This window comes from Acanthisitta chloris, unplaced genomic scaffold (assembly GCF_000695815.1).
Source record: "Acanthisitta chloris isolate BGI_N310 unplaced genomic scaffold, ASM69581v1 scaffold4841, whole genome shotgun sequence".
In the NCBI taxonomy this organism is placed as follows: Eukaryota; Metazoa; Chordata; class Aves; order Passeriformes; family Acanthisittidae; genus Acanthisitta; species Acanthisitta chloris.
Window position 1 is genome coordinate 224,774 of NW_008657587.1, and position 17,109 is coordinate 241,882.

Genomic DNA, 17,109 nt, shown 5'->3' on the forward strand with positions numbered 1-17,109 from the left:
GACCATACACTTTGATGGAGGGCATCCTTCTCCTCTGAATTTATGAATCAAAATGTATTCTCCAACGGATACCTGGAGGTATAATTTGCCCCCTAACACTCTTCAATCTTTATTACTGACACATTCAAGGATGCCTAACTCCCACAAGATAAAAACCCCCACATTAATCTTCAAAACTGTGTCCTTAGCTGCCTTCTGAAAATGAAAATGGATGTTCTTTGAGAAAATATCTGAGTTTTGCTTTATACCCCCAGGATCAGGCACTTTTGGAAACAATTTTGAATCTAAGAATATTTATAAATAAAAATACACTGGTATATAAACACGAATCCTGCACAGTGCAAAGTGTTTCCTTGGAGGCATGAAGCTCTCTGCTGGATGGAATCTGTGGGGTTCCTCCACACCCTTTTGCTGTATACTGGAGAGAATGACTTTTTTTGCTTAATGTTTTTGTAGGTGATACTACAGTACAGAAATAGCTCCAAAGCACACACACACCATCACCCATCCATGCTACATCAAACACCCAATCAATTACTGCCAGGGAGCATTCCCATTTCCATACTCTCCATTTAGCAACAAATCTAATAAATGGCAGTCACAGAGACAGAAATTCTGAAGGCTTGTAGGAATTTAACAAAATTGTCTTCATTTTGAGCTGATCCTGTGTAGCTAAAAGAAAAGCAGATGCATAGCTGAAGTTGAGCAAACCCAAGCTAATTCTTTCCTTTTTCCTTCTAAATTATGCTTTAAGTGTCTACTTTTATTTCTAAAGTATTGTCCAAAAAATAAAGGTTTCTTTTTCATCTCTTAAAATCATTAACCTGAATGTTTACTTATGCATGTTAAGATTCTCCCACATACACTCAATTGGATATAAAAACTGAGTTCTCTAGATGGTCAAATTTCATTTTACTTTAGGGTAAAGACCTGTATTTTGTTTCTTTGCACTGGAACAAGAATTTCTAGGCTATGCCGTAGCTACTTATCTGAAAATGTTAAAGCATGGAAAAACAGTATAGACTATGCAGTATGTGAAAAACCTGCCAGATGTTTTCCATCTCCACATCTCAGTATCTTCCACTGGACAAAACCCTCAGTCTCCAGCTCCCTCTGATGCATAAACATGAAATAAAGTATACTTAAAATTTAAAAAAAAAAAAAACCACAAAAAAACCCCAGAACACCCCAAACAAACAAACAAAAAAACCCAAACCCAAACCAACCACCAACACAATTTCTCTTCTATTAATTTGTCTTAAATGCATTGCAGAGTTTCCCAAAAGCATCAGGATCCAACAGTGATAAAACTTGGAGAGATGGAAAACAGGAGTAATTTTAATCAGTGTTTTAACATTTTTAAAAGCGTTCATGCAAATCTCTGGTGTATATACAAATTAATAATGTGAAATAGTTTTCTCCTTTCTCCATGCCCATCCTAGAGAAATTTTTACATTAATTCAGCTCTTTAATTAGCATCTGGGGCTAATACAGTTTTAAAGAGCACACCTACAATCACAAATAATTGATTAAAAGTTTAAGTAAAAGTTTAAGCAAAACCTAGGAGAAGGTGCTGATTTGAATTGGTAGTTATGAATAATGAAGTTCACTAGGACAAACACTTGGAGTTTCTGGATGCAGAAACTCACCTTCCCCCCAGTCCCTGTCTAAATCCTGTGTGTCCCTTCCTGAGCTACAACCAGTTACCTGCAGAGGCTGCTGACTCAAATCCCAGTCAGCAAACAGAATCAGCTGAGCTGTTCAACATCCATTCTCTTTTCCAAGTCATGGAAAACAGGATGAAAAGACTTGTTGTTCCCTGGGTATGTCTGCTATAACACATTCCTCACTGAGATGCCAAGAATGACTGAGGACGTAAAAACATTCCTGTCTCCTGGTCACAATTACTGTTTCATGAGGGCTTTGTCCTCTACCTGTGCTTCTATCTTCATCTTTTGTCCCCTGATGTTACACACTTACTAAGCAAGGCTTTCAGGGGAAAGAAGATTCCCTTCTCTCATGTTCCTACAACACATTTCATGGAAGATTGTGATAAATAGCCAAAACATTTAAGATTTACAAAGGTTGACAAACAAAAAGGCACTCCGACCAGCTGCTATCCTGCAGAGGGCTGGCACATGGCACTCCCTCTGGCCCAACACCTTTCCTGAAAGTCACTTATTCAAGCCTGGTGATTTGCAGACACTTTATTCCCTAAGGAGGAAATTAGACAGACATTTCCTCCTCCAGGTGCTACTCCTGTCTCTCTCCACCTGAGGCAGACAATTCTTTTATAATCATTCAATTTCAGGAGTTACACAGAAATACATAAGAGTTATTTATATAGCATCAAGATTATATTGGTACCCAGATTTTTTCAGAATAGTATTATTAGGCTGCTTGTCCCTAAAAATTGCTATTATGGTTCAAAGTAGAAGTTATACAACTTCGACCACAGAACTAACAGCATATCTGAAAAAGAAGTGACTACCAATTTCTATACAAAACTTACATAAGCAGGAAAGGGGAGAAGAGGCTGAACCCACAAAGATGACAGAGAGCACAGAGCATCTTGTGAAGAAATGGAGAAGATCTCTTTCTCAAGCCTTTCCCCTCACAAGACAATAGGAGAGTGGATTACAACTGGAGATAATGCTTGGGTTTAGTGTTAAAACTGAACATAGACCTACATTTTTGCTCATAAAACACACAGCACTTGCAGCAACAACAGAAATTACTTTGCAGTTTCATCAAGACCACAGCTTGTCATGTCACCTTCAAAGCAAAGGTATTGAATCCACTATTATTAAAAATCATGAGGACTTCAGATCTTGCTTCCAGGATATAGTGCCCCACCATAACACCCATTCGATTGAGGCCTGGTTTTGTGCTTGGAGACAGCATCATTATGCCATGAATCACCAGTGACCTTTGGAAGATACTAGGAGAAGCAGACATGTTCATTCCCTTCCATTGATTTGCTAATTTTGAGTAAATTGCTTTAATCTGGGGAATGGTTATCTATTCAGAATAAAAATACCTAAAATAGACTTTAGAAAACAGTAGAAAGCTTTTAACAGAAACAATGAATTTAGAAGGGAAACTTGAGGACAAACAAGCAGTGATTGTGTAAACCTTGGGCATGATTCTACCCCCACACTTCCAAGTATGAAAACATTAGGATCTCTGTAAACTTCAAACCACAGACCTGCAGCCTCAGACCCTAGTGTTGCTGCACTGTGTGTCTGGAATCTGTGCCTGACTTACCCACTAAATGTTTGCTGTTGGTAAAGCCTGTAGAAAAACTACCCATCTGAGATGGGAATTGGTAGGGGCAACATTTTCATCTAGATAACATGAGAAATAATGTGTTGAATAATGAGATTGGGCAGTCCTGAATCTAACCAATTTAGAGGCCAAGTTCAGTGACTCAGAACATACATGAAAGAGTCTACAAGAAAAGCATTTAGTTATCTCCAGGAATCTAAGAGCACCCAGGGCTACTTAATTAATAAAAATTGTGATTTATAGAGTAACTCTTTAGTCTCTTCATTCTATTGCAGCCCAGATCTCATACATTCTGATAACTAAACCTTTATATTAACAGACTGGTTCTACTTTATTATCTTCCGAACATTAAGTGGTCATAACTAAGCATTCTTTGATATCAGTTTATGCTTCATAATATTGATGATCAATAAAAAAACATAGATTTTGGCACTATGGTAATTCACTTTAAAAGCACATACAGACATCCTCTCCCTTTACTATTCCTTTTTGTATTTTCACTTTTTGCCTATGAGGTATCATGTTAACTAGTCCATTAAATCCCCTCATAACAAGAAAATTCTAGAAAAGTATTTAAAGCATCAAACTGTAACAACCTCAGAGCAAGCTATGTGCACAATTAGGTTTGGAGTATTTTTACTTCTGAGTGGTCAAGTAGTAATTCTAAGTTGAATTCCACTTATTCCTGAGATCTCTTCTCTCACAATACAACGGTAAATGCCTTGTCCAGAAATTATGAACAACTAGATTTATAAACATTGATCAGAGCACAGAACTTTTCAGGTCCAAATAAGAAATAAACAAAACTCTTAAAAAACCCCTCAAAGTTGAGTATCTGAATCCCAATCCCCAGAACAGTCTGAAGTTCTTTCCACATCCTAGAAGAAGATCATAGGCAGAAACACTAAAATGTGAAACCGGTGATAGGAAAGTGTTCACCTACCTCACGGTCCAACAGCACAGGTGACACCACTGTCACAATATCTCCCTTTTCTGGGTCAATGTAGAACATATTTGGAGAGGGTTTGGTAGGTGTCTGTTTGAGGATGTTGTACCGCAGAAGAGCATTGTCTGTGCTCGCATCGTCGGCATCAAACGCCGTCATACGCATCACTGTGGTTCCTGAGGGCAAGGTAGACACACAACACAAAGCCGTTAGCAAGAATCTGCTGCCTCCCTTCAGGTGGGTTCAATATATAATCATCTCATCAAGACCACTAAGTAGGTCCACCTGATATTTAGGTTGCATTTGTATTCTTATTATTTTTACTTGCTACTGAGCCAACATAGGATTAGTGCTTCGGGTGTGTAGCAGATGTGTGACTCTAACAGAAATTCCCCATATCTGTATGTTTTGTTGCCACCTATATTAATTGCATTTCACTAAATGAACTACAGGTGTATCTTTTTCACTTTAAATTCTGCAGTTAGAAACTCTACAGCTGTTCATGATGAAGATGAATGCTGAAATAGGAGAAAGTTCTCTATTTGCACTGTAACTCTTGCAGTTTCAAAATTTCTTGGACAAAATTTCTGTCAGTAAGAAATATTTTTTTTAGTTATTAAAGCCTATATTACTCTAATTTCAGTTTGTACAAATTTATGGGTTTATCCATAAAAACTCCCCTCCTCTCTTGCCCCACTGCCCTTCCAGTTTTTTAACACAAAATTCCTACAGCTCACAGTTCTGCTGTAGAATGCAATAAGGCAGATGCTGTTGCCTGCAGATTCCTAAATGCTGTACAGAGGAAAAAACTCCCTCTGTTTCTATACCATAGTTAATAGAGAGAGGACTGAGCTGCTGCCAATTCCATACTCAGCTAGTGGAACACATGCTCCTGCAGCACAGGATCAAGTCTTTTTCTCTCCCTCAGACAGCCACATCAGGGCCTGGCACAGTCTGCAAAATTCTGTCATAGCATTTTATCTGTTTTGTACAGTATATTGAGAACCAAAGAAAGGATGGAATTAAACACCTGGGCTGAACCATGAGATATTCACCCCTAGACCATAATGATTTCTTCATCAGTTCATTTGTAATTGTAAACGTAGGCATTATTTAAAAAAATAAATCTATCTAAACAACATATCACATCAAAACTGAAATATTTCTGGAAATATGGAGCTGAAGAGAGAATAAAATCCTACCAAACAACAAAAAAGTCATGATCAAATCAACAAAAAAATGGTGAATCAAAGTTAAGTAACAAATTAATGTAAAAGACATTAGCAAACTTTATACAAATAAAGAATCTAGGAAAGTATCCATTCTTTGACCTAAAAATCCCAACTGAAACAATTTATCCAATTGCATGAATTTACATTGAAGCAGCTTAGCCTTGACATCATATTATCTCATGTGTGAATCAGAATGTCAATGATAGTTACAATTCTTAAAGATTAATTCCTGTGTGATGGGCCATTCTTTCTTTCCCCCCATAGACTTTCAGTGGTCAAGTATTGATTTAAATATCTTGATGAAAAAAATTTAAATACAACATTTGCTTTTCTTAACAGTTCTCTAAGACAATATGATCTGTTCTCAGTATCCACATAGACTTCTGCGGTTAAATAGCTACAAGTAATTAAAACCTTCTGATATGACATGGCCTAAGACATTAGATTGGAAATACCTGCAAAACAGAAATATATATCATTCATGTACAACAATACACAGAGAGTTCATGTTCTTTGTGAAGGTCTTGAAGTTAAAAATCCAATGGAAATGAAATATTGTGGTAAAAATAAAACCAAAGTCAGCTTCATTTCTAGGCTGATATCACAACTGCCCGGCCCACTGTTAAACAAACACAACTGCCTTGTTTAGATTAATTTCTTTTTTTCTTTAGTTGTACTTCCCAGAGTACAAAGTGTTGCCTTTTCTTGTAGTGACCTTGAATATAAGCTCTCAAAGGTTTTGCTTCATTGCTACTTCAGGCAGAGTTACCCCCTTGAGAAAAATAACAGAGATCTGACAGCATGTTGGTTTTATTCACCAGTGATTAAAGGTCAGACAGCTCAAAAAGAAGCTTACCACTGGATACCATGCCATGTTTTTCAGTATTACAAGATGATCCCAGACCTGATATTTTCACCTACTTTGTTTGAGGCTTTTTCAGAAGAAAAGAGGAAAAGAACAGCTTTCTGTTTTGAAGAATGAAGATTCACCCTCTTCTCACAAGTGCAACACAAAGTGCTATTTTTTAGACAGTTATCTCATTTGGAGAAGACTTTTTGTATTAATATTAGATAGTTTCACAAAGGTTTCCTAGTCACAAGACTTCAGTGATATAAATAAGAATTAAAGCAAATCTTCAAGAGATCTTAGAGAATGCCCAAGTACAAGTGAAATTAAATGGATTTCAGTGCACAATGCTTTCCTGAAAACTGCATTTTAATATTTAAATACATTAGACAACATTTTAAATTAATACACAGTTGCTATTGTTATTAATCTATTAGAAGAGTTGATGCTCAGAAGAGATTTAGAAACTGATTATGACATATACTCAAGTAGAAATCCTATTTATGCAGTTGACCTAGATAGTTCTGCTGAAATATTTCTGATGATAAGACTGTGGAAGGCACATGTAAATTTTAAGAGCTGATGTAAATCCCCAAATCTCTCGTTACTTTGGCACAGAACTGGCTTAATACAATGGCTGAATCTGATTCTGATTTGCCAGCTGCAGTTCTTTAACCTTTCAACTCACTAGACATTATCTTGTTCCATGCAATCATTCCTTTGGTGCATACAGATAAGAAATTCCAGCAAGTCAGATGAGCAGAATTTTACATTCCTTTTGCATAGAGTTGCCAATTCCAGGAGGAAAAGCTGTAGAGAATTTGATCCACCTTTTTTTCTATGCTGCTTCTGTCAAAAGTTTTGAGATACTGGTTTCTGGTTACCATCAAAGTGGCATTTACATTTAAGTAAAGGTTATTCTATTCTCACAAGTTCACATAACAGATGTAAAAACGCACATAAGATTTGGAGTTGTCTTTAGATTCATTATGTATTGGTGCAGTCTAAGGTTGTATCTGTTTCCTGTTCAGGAACATCAATACAGAAAACTCTTTAAACATCACCTATGTGCTTGCACATTTGTGGCTGATGCTTCAAAAACCACAACAGCTTTAAACCAGCAGCTAAAATATATACCAGGTACCCTTTGGAGAAGTCCAATACCTACACCTCCAGGGAAGAACTTTCCTACCCTAGTTGAAGTGTCCACAGAGAACACACATGACCACACAGTTGGGATTGGACCACTACAAAGGAAAATGTTTATACAGAGATTTCCTTCCTAAAAATATTGTGATCCAAATGTATATTTTGAAAAGCTCTGCAACACCATTTGGACCAAAAGAGTTTCATGCAAGATGCAAACTTCCTCAGTATTCCTCCATCATCATAAAGTTTTATTCTTCATAAAAGATTCATTTCCCTAGTCCCATAAACTGACTACATCTAATTCAGTGTCATTTTATAAATACTTCCAATCCTGGCATCAATCAAATGCAGCTGGCTTTCAAACCACAAAACAACAGCTTGCTACATTATCATGTTAAACAATATATATTAACTTATCAAGCTGAGGAAGCAATGTCTGCAAAATCAGCAACTTCCTAGTTGTGCCGGTGATGCACAGACACTCATTGAGGCAACTCTCCCAGTAAAGGTGTAGCTATGCCTTGGTGTATCTCAATATTCAGGGCTTATTTGTCACACCTTCTGGGCAGTTTCATTATTCCCATTATCACTCAAAACCTCCACTTGCACCTCCCAGAGTTCTTCATTGATTAGACACATAGTCCACTAGCCAGGCTGTTGCCCCAGAGGCTGCAGCTGTCAATCTGTTGATTGCTCACTTGGTCTGTAAATTGGCTTGGAAATATGGGCCAAAAACTCCCCTTAGGCATTAAGAAGTCCTTCCTTCCTTCCTTCCTTCCTTCTTCCTTCCTTCCTTCCTTCCTTCGAGCAAGTGTCTCGAGCCTACAGCCTTAAAAGAAGACTCTTCTTTTGAATAGTAATATTAAAGTATTACCCAGTTTAAGGACTGACTACTTGCAACTTTATGAGAGCTACAGTGCTCAAAAACTTCACACTGGAGTTTTCTCATGTTACTTTCACTCTTTCTGTGTGACTGCTGTATGCTCAGTATGTTAAATGTTGCCTGCATGTGTTAAAGAAAGGGAAGTATCTATTTTCCTTAGTGTGATTTCATTGCTGAGTTTTATTTCCACTTTTTGCACGTCTGTACATGGATAATAATCAGTTGCTCAATGGTATAGCTTCAAAAAGTAGTGTTGTTTTGACAGAGAGAACAAAGATTGAAAAATGGGAAGAAGGAAGAAATCAAGAAGGTTACTTATATCTCTAGAGCTCAATTTTCAGAAATTGGAGCAAAGGAGGATTCTTTCCTGTCTATGTACTCATCATGTCATCTCTAACTACTTACATGTTTGACTGCCATTTTGTACTTTAAAAACAAGCCCCAGGGAAGCAAAACAAACCTAAGAAGAAAGGTCTATTAAGGTTCCAATCAAGGGCATTTGAATTACAACTATAATAAGCAAGTGTGTTGTTAAAAACTTGAAGACCTTACTCAATAGAGAAAACATTTAGTGAGAATTAGTGAGTTCAAGCTTTTAGCATATCTTGTATTTGTATAGGGCATAATTTTCTATCCTCTAGGACTTGTTCATGTTGACTATTTAAATGTATGGCAAATGCTTGTTAAACTGTAGTTTAGATGGCATCATTGAGCAGCACATGGGCATGGCAACCTACTGCAGGCAGCAGGAGAGGAGAGATGCACCAGTGAACTATCAATTGTGAAAGGAGCAATAAACAAACTTCCCTTGATACACAAAAGAAACTTCAATAATGCTAAGTAGAGAAGAAGAACTGTCAAGAATTGTTACTAACTATAGAGAGTTAATGCAGTCAGAAGCACATAAATTGAGTAAGGAGTAATAGGACATTCCTAGTTGAACACTATGACAGAACAGTGAAGATGTAAGGGTAGGTCAACCTTTAGCAATACTGGTATTTAACCTTTTTTCTCCTGAGTAGCACAGCTCTTTTGGCAGAATGAATTACTCACTCCTGGGATGCTTTGAGCATGAGTTATATACAGTAGTGTCCCCAGCCATACTGCAGCCCCTCTCACGTGGCTGAAAATGATGTGAAGAGCTTTCATGTATCTGCTGCTCCAGGCTGGGTGTTGATATATGAAATGTCAGCAAATGAATTTACCTTAGCTGAAGTTATGCGATATGGATGTTACCTTGGTATATTGTGCTTTGTCTCCAGGGCTAGGGAAGTTTCTTTAAGGTAAAATTGTTTGGTGAAAACATGGAAAAGTTTTAGCCTCACCAAGGATTCCCATATTGTGTTTATATCATCAGTACAGACCAGGTTATGACATTTTGTGGTAGCATACGTATACGGAAATTTATGCTCTATTTAGTGCAGACACAAGAAATCATGAAGAATGATATTTATCCTTTCATAATACTAAGATTCCCATCACAGAACTTTTGTTCCACAAGATTTGTGGTCCCCAACTGAGATAACTTACATAATAGATTCTGGGCTGTATTCCTTCACAAAAAAGAACCCCTAAAATCTAAACTAAAAACTATTAGACAAATGCAAAGACTAAGTTTTCATAGATTACAGATAGCATGAAATAGGTAGTTCCATAGGAGTAAAATCAATGAAGTCTAATTTTCTATCTGGTAGTGTCCAAAAGCTCATCCTTTGGATGGGCAAGATGATCTCTTAGAGGAGCTCATGTCAGTCATTCCCTTAGAAAAACCATCATTAAGATCTTTTTCTCGTCTTTTATTTTAATGAGACTTTTATGAATTTAAGGAACTCATTCAGAGAACTTTCTCCCTATGAGAAAATTAATGGAAACTGAGTGATGATGAGGGAATTACTGCAGACAGACCAGTAGAAACACATGCTAAAAAAAAAAAAAAAGCAAACTTAGTCATATGGCTTCTTATTTTTATGTGCCAGTTTCTTTCATCTTGTTCTTATAGTCAAACTCAAAAATAAAAACTCTTCCCAAGTGGTCAGTCCATTAAAGAAAAGCAATAGGCTTTTTTTCTCTTTGTCTAGTGTACTACTTATTAAGCCGCTCCCTCATCTGAACATATACAGGAATAAGAGTAACAACAGAAACCTTGATATGCAGTGACAGAGCTATTAAATGCCTTTCTGTGAGAGGAACAAGGCTGGTTGGTGGAAATCTACTCCTCAATTTCAGAGTATATGTCAAACTCCTCAAGTTCTAAAAAATATTAACTTTTCACATTTAAAAAATAAAAGGGTTCAATATTTTAACACATAGAGTTCCTCAGAAAGAAAGTGCTGTGATATATCCCTAAACCAAGTTTATCCTTTCTTAAATGTAAAACTAAACCTCCAGAAAACAGGAGAAAAGGAAATATAGGAGGGCAGGAATAGTGACAGCTCGCCAAAACAGACCCTCTACAACTGTGCCTTCCCCTCAACAGTTCCCCCAGTTCCACTGAACATCACTGTTACCCCTTAAGCAAACAGGCCTGCTCAGACGTGGGGAATTCATCACACTTGTTCACTTACAGCCTCTCCAGATGGACTGAGAATTGCAAGTTTAGTGAAAGAGGACTTGGGACAATCAAGATGCAGCTGAAAAAAAATGACATCCTTCCTCCAGATATGAAGAGGCTGCAGATTTCAGCAAAACACCAAAGGTTTTTCCCCTTAACTAGGATTCTTCCTAAGTTGTAAATAGTAAAATTGTCACACAATCGTGTCTGCTTCCCTTTTGACCAGTGAAGTTTATTAAGAAAAGGCATGAATTACTTCTTGGATCATAACCATAAGCTATAAAAGTCCCACTGTTCTAATATTCTAAGTGCCAATTCATAACATAATCTCCTATGTCAGATAACATAATTCATAAAGCAATATAACACATTCTCTTGAAGTAAATGGTTTAATGTAAATGATGATATGCATTGAACATCTCGCAGCAGGCGAACATGACAGAACAGTGATTTATGTGTGAAAGAATATCTATTCAACATACAAAGAGCAAGATTCAGCCCTAGGCATACTCAGAAAACACAAAGGACCCACATTCTCTCTGGAGTTTGACTAGCACTAGAAATCGATCAGGAAAATCACAGCAAATAAAGACTAGATGAGACACTAAAACATCATTAAAATCAACCCTGGAAAAACAAGGCAGGACCATTCTTGAAAAGACAAACAAGTATATTGGCTTCTCTTCTGAAAACCTCAAATGGAGACATTTCCACAATCCCTACGTAATTTATGACCATGGCAAGTGCATTTGGCAAACACCTACAGAAAGTCAGCTCAAATCCCATGACTCCATAGTCGATGACAGCTAAACTCTAGGCCATCACTACACCAAGGAAGATAGAAGGTGTTCAGCTCTTTCCTCTCCTTTTGTAAAACTACCAGAGGTAAAAAAACCTGAGACTCAACACCTCCTGCCCAGAGTGACTTGCTCGTTCACTCAGCCCTTTGATCTGAGCTGCTTGACAGCTGAAACATTCTGACAGAGCTGCTTGCAACTCACCTGATTCACCATGCTGCTTTCCCAGTTCCCATGGAAAATTGGAATTGCCTGCAATCATTCAAATTTGATTTCAGGCATATACAAGCTGTTTAAATGCAGATGCAAACTTTATAGTCAAGAACAGTCAAGCAGAGAGCTTACTAAAAATATATATTCTGCACTTATCTCTATTTTATAATCCAAATGTTTTCTTTTAGCTTTTCTTTACCTTTTCTTTCAAAGTTTCACATTCTTCTACTCTTCCCTGTTTATCTGGGTGGTATAGTTCTGGCCAGAGCAATGCAAATTGCTAATAGACAGCAATTTTTCAAGTAATACAAATAAATAAAGCCTGATTTAAATTTCATATCCAGAAATACCCTTGAGAAATTACCTTTTGAAAGTGGCAGAAAGCTTCCCCTAAACTTCATGACAGAAAATAAACCAGATAAAATTAGATTAATCATTTAACTTTCTCCCCAAAAAAGAAGTTAATATCCAGTTTCTCCTAGCCTCTAAGCAGGGAGGCATTCTTAATCAAGATAAATGAAGAAAAGAAAATAGAGGTTTCAGAGACTTCACTCAGGTTAGTAAAAGGGATTGTCAATTATTTGCATTCTGAACTTCTGGGAGAGAACTGGCCATCTTTCACTTCAAAGCCACTTCCACCTTGTCTCCTTCCAGGCCTGTCAAGAAGACTTAGTGTTCTGAGTATTTACAGGTATGGCAACAAAACCAAGTGCAGGCTCTTCTCTTAGCCCCTATTAAACAACACACAGCTAATCACTGGGAACTCAGTTCACATTCAGCTCTCCATCAAGCCATGAAAGCCTCCAAATCTGGAGACTCAGCAGCACTCACCAGCTCTTGGAGCTCTTGGTAGACAGCCCAGTTATATTCTATCCCACAGCCCTTTCAGAGCACCAGTGTCCTTTGGAAAGGAAACTTGGGTGCAAGGGTAAGGAGGGAGCAGCAACATATTTTATTAGGTCTACTTGATATGGATACTGGAGCCCCTGGACTGTGAGGACACAGCTGAGACAGAATCAAGGGGGTCCTTAATGGAAAAATCCCATGCCAATATCTGCCTCAACACAGAGGTGTTTGTCAGTCATATTTTCATTTTAAGCTAGGACTGTCTGTAAGACACGAATGAAACTAGTTGAATAAAATTCATGGAAATGAAAAAGATCAACACCAAATGTGGGTTTTAAATCAGTACTATATTAATACCTAATAGAAGAATGAAAAGGAAATGGGAAGAATATTTTTCTTTCCATTCCAACAACAGATTACCTTAAAATGAAACAAAAAGCCCACAATGTAATGTATTGACAGTAAGTGCCTAGTTTTTTAAAAAAAATAAAATTACAGTCTGTGAGCTACACACTGTGTGTATACTCTGCATTAGGCCTTGTTCAAGAACAACAACTGAATGGAGAAGTTTTTCTAAGGAGGCAACATTTCGCAGATTTCAATGATCTTTTGATCAGGGACACACTTCATACAAGGAAGATCTTGGTCCTTAAATTATCTGCTTTGTAATGGAATCCACCAGCTTAAAAATATCTTACAAGAAAGGTAGAAATTCCACTCCCCTCTTGCAGTGGGTTTTAATCAAAGATATGTCATTACTTCACAGAAATCACTTTACACTACTCTTCTATGTCCAAGTAAGGTCCACTGGCATCCTTCCTGATTAAAAGGTAATAATATAACATTTTAATAAGATCTCTTAGTGCAAAGTCAATCTTCCCTGATTGGAAATGCTTTCTGAGACAGTGGGCCAGAATTTCTGTCGATCTAATTCATCCCAGCACTCTAAAGCAAAGATTTATATTAGGTGAGGCTATGGCATACAGGAATGACCTTGAAGGTCTGAATTAGATATACACAGCATTACATTGCATTTATTCCCTTTTACTTTCCTAATTTCTCATTTCAATATATGTGAAAGAAAAAAGCAAAACAATGATCTGTGCCTTTTTCGTTTTTTTTTTTGCCTCTGTTTCCTTGTTGCCTGCAACTTATACAAGTACCAGTTTTTTCCTATGGATAGACAATCACTTTACACCACCATATGCTTCATTAGTTACTACAGCTTAGAAGTTCCCATCTTTATTCTTTGCCTCATTAACTACTATGAACTGATTGTGCATTGATCTCATGTTGCAAAGTGAGGATAAAATTGAAACAACCATGCCTACTACCCATGAGCCCAGCACTGACTCTCATCACCTACATCAATCCAAAACTAACCCACAGAAGCCAATAGTAAAAAATTAAAGAAATAATAAAGGCAGTGCCAAAGAAAGAACAATCAGACATCATAATGAGGAAGTAAATCTTCTTGTATGGTTTCTAGCTTCATCTGGAGGAACCAGGGCACACACTTAATTCTAATGTATAATTTCATCTTTCTATTGATTTCATAGTCAAGCTCAGGCATTTGATCTATTAAACATTGGAGATTTTTTATCTGAGGGATAAGTGTTTCCATCTTAATACAGGATCTTCTTAAGGGAGTTTTGTTTTTCTTTCCCCACTCCTTTGGTGAACTACTGGATAAATTATTTGGTTGGTCTTCCAGTGTCTGCCCAGCTGAAGTTATTAAAATTCATTCTACTCAGGCAATATTTCATAATGGACTTTGCTGCTGGACCCAATAAATGAACTGGGCAACTACTCCCTGTTCTTCATCCAGAGAACTGCATTAAGTCCATTGCACTTTTCTAGATAAATCATATCAAAGATGCAGTAATTCCTCTTAAAACTACAAACAGTAGCAGAATATTTGATTTTAAGGTCTCAAACTTGGTACTGAAAAAATCCTTACAGAGGATCCTAAGGCATGTCTTGAGAAGATATCCATTCCTTTCAAAAGGATTCATTCTTCCCCCATATATATTTTTATGAACCAAGTTCAACAGCTTCCCATTGTACAGGAGTACACAGGGAAGAAGGATAACCACAGCCAGTTGTTCTGGGAACCTGCACTTCAAATCAGTCAGCCTTTAAATCAAGTCCATCCAACTCATTCCCTAATAACATTCCAGAATAATGGAAGATGGAAAATTTTTCAGCCATTTCCCCACTTCCAGACTGAAGTATCTGCATGTAGAAACCTTTGCAGCCCTACTCAAAATGATCTTTTCTGTTAAATTATATTTTAAAGTCACTGATAGCTGAATTTAATAAATTATTCAGATGCTACAAGTGTGTGCTCTGTGATTTTAAAGCAGGTCTTTGAAACTATCTTATAAATCACAGGTTTCAAAGCTCTATCCACTTATGCAACAAGAATACAGCTTGGAGTTTGTGATATATATTTTCAGTAGGGGCCTTGATATTCTTTCCTGAATGAAGTCATTAATTAAGTGACTTAGTTCAGTAACTTTGGGGTTAGATAGTATGATAAATTTCACTCAGTTACAATCACTTTAGGCTCAGATATTTAGCCTTTTAAGTTTCTTAATAGTCACTGGGAAGGGACTGACAATTTTGGGTGCAGTTCATCCATTTCTAATCTAAAAATCTGGGAAAGGTGATTTGAAACATCTTTAGAAGTTATTAGTTCTGGATGAAATCTAACTCATAGAAGATGTCAAACTCCAGGGCACTCAGAACACTTTAGATGATTCTGCCCATCATTACAGATGTGGAAAACAGGCTTAGAATAAAATGACTCTCCTGTACGTTTGTTCTGGTATCACACACTCCAAAACACTTTCTCTCTCCCAGTTCATGACTACACAGAGCTGCAGAGAGCTCTGTGCTGGGCAGCTTTATAGTCTTCATTGACATTTGGCCCTTGCAAAGTTGAGGTCTGCAAGGATTAACAGCAGGGCATGATATCACTGTTCTTACTCCCTTAGAATTGATGCATCGTGTTGGGAAAGGACCTTAAGCAACAAATCAAGTTATTTTAACTTTGTGTGTAATTGATTTAGTACTGAAAGGGCTACATTATGTCCCTGCAGAGAAAATATGAGTATGGAAAAGGTTCTGTATGTCATAAAACATCTAAATATTGACTATGGAACTTCTTAATGTAAAATTAATAATTAAGTACAGAACAGCTCATGATATATCACTGTCAGCAATTGGATACTTAGAGATCATAAAGATTTGTGGAGCTGTGTGCAAATACAGTGTCATTAAGTCACAGTCTTGCCCAAGTGCATTTATACATATGCATATATTCCTTCTGAGGTGCAAAGAAAACAAGCCTCAGTCAGTGCTATATTGGCTCAAGAAAGGAGACACAGAAACAGATTTCAAATGGTGACACACTTCCACTTTTACACCAAGTAAATTCCCACAGCCTTCACCTTGAACACACTTCAGATTCAGGTGGGTTGATTGTCTTGCAGTGAGCTGATTTCAAGTGCTAAAACCTCCTAATTCATGGAGTCCTTTTCCCTTAGTATTTATCTATCATGTCTTGGCTAGCTGAGGACAAAAGTGGTTTTGATGTGTTCCTTCACTCTCCAAGCTGGTTGACAGGGAGGTAAATAAAGTCCAGAATCTATAAGCCGTATCTGGGGAGTTCTGATAAGCTCTCTATCTGCTATGGTCTCCATCTGGTTGTGATGCTGAGCTTCTCACCTTACAGAGAACTCCATATGACTCTGGGCAATGTGCTGTGGTGTGGAGATGGCTCAAGTGAGGGACAGTTTGGAGCACAAATGGATGAAGTTGTATTTGTCTCTGGGTACCCATTTTGGTTGTTTTTTTCCTATTTTCCCATATTGTGATGCTATACATACCTGGCTGAGTCCTAAATTGGGTACCCATTTTGGTTGGTTTTTTCCTATTTTCCCATATTGTGGTGCTATACATACCTGGCTGAGTCCTAAACTGTAGGAGGGCAGACTCATAGACTGTTCTATGTGCTGAAGGCCACCAGAAATGGGCATAGCCAACTACTTTGGTCACCTCTGTGCCTGCTCTGGCTCAAAGTAGGAGACAATTTTCTGTCCTGAAACAAACACCTGTTTTCAGTTAGGACAATTTTTGTAGTCAAGATCAAATACATGCTAATAGTTCAGTCCTATTGTATCCAAAGTCCTATAAAAATAACAATTGAGCTTTTAATTTCCTTTTTATTTTTCACATTCAGAACTCAAATGAAATACTGTCTCCTGGGGAGAAGGTGGGTCTGGCCTGCATAAAGGATGCACTGAATGGAGCCATAACATGTGAATGTCCATTCCACACAACATCTTTCCCT

The 17,109-nt window shown here is 37.4% G+C and overlaps 1 protein-coding gene across 1 annotated transcript in view; it reads right to left on the minus strand.

The window, feature by feature from the left end:
- Nucleotides 1–17,109, minus strand: part of CDH13 (cadherin 13) — a gene marked incomplete at its 5' end in the record, with an annotated part of 202,264 nt that overhangs the window by 140,600 nt on the left and 44,555 nt on the right. Inside the window, one exon of the mRNA XM_009084771.1 lies at nucleotides 4,232–4,410. Within this exon, the coding sequence (XP_009083019.1) occupies nucleotides 4,232–4,410 (179 nt within the window). The remainder of the gene's footprint in view (nucleotides 1–4,231; nucleotides 4,411–17,109) is intronic.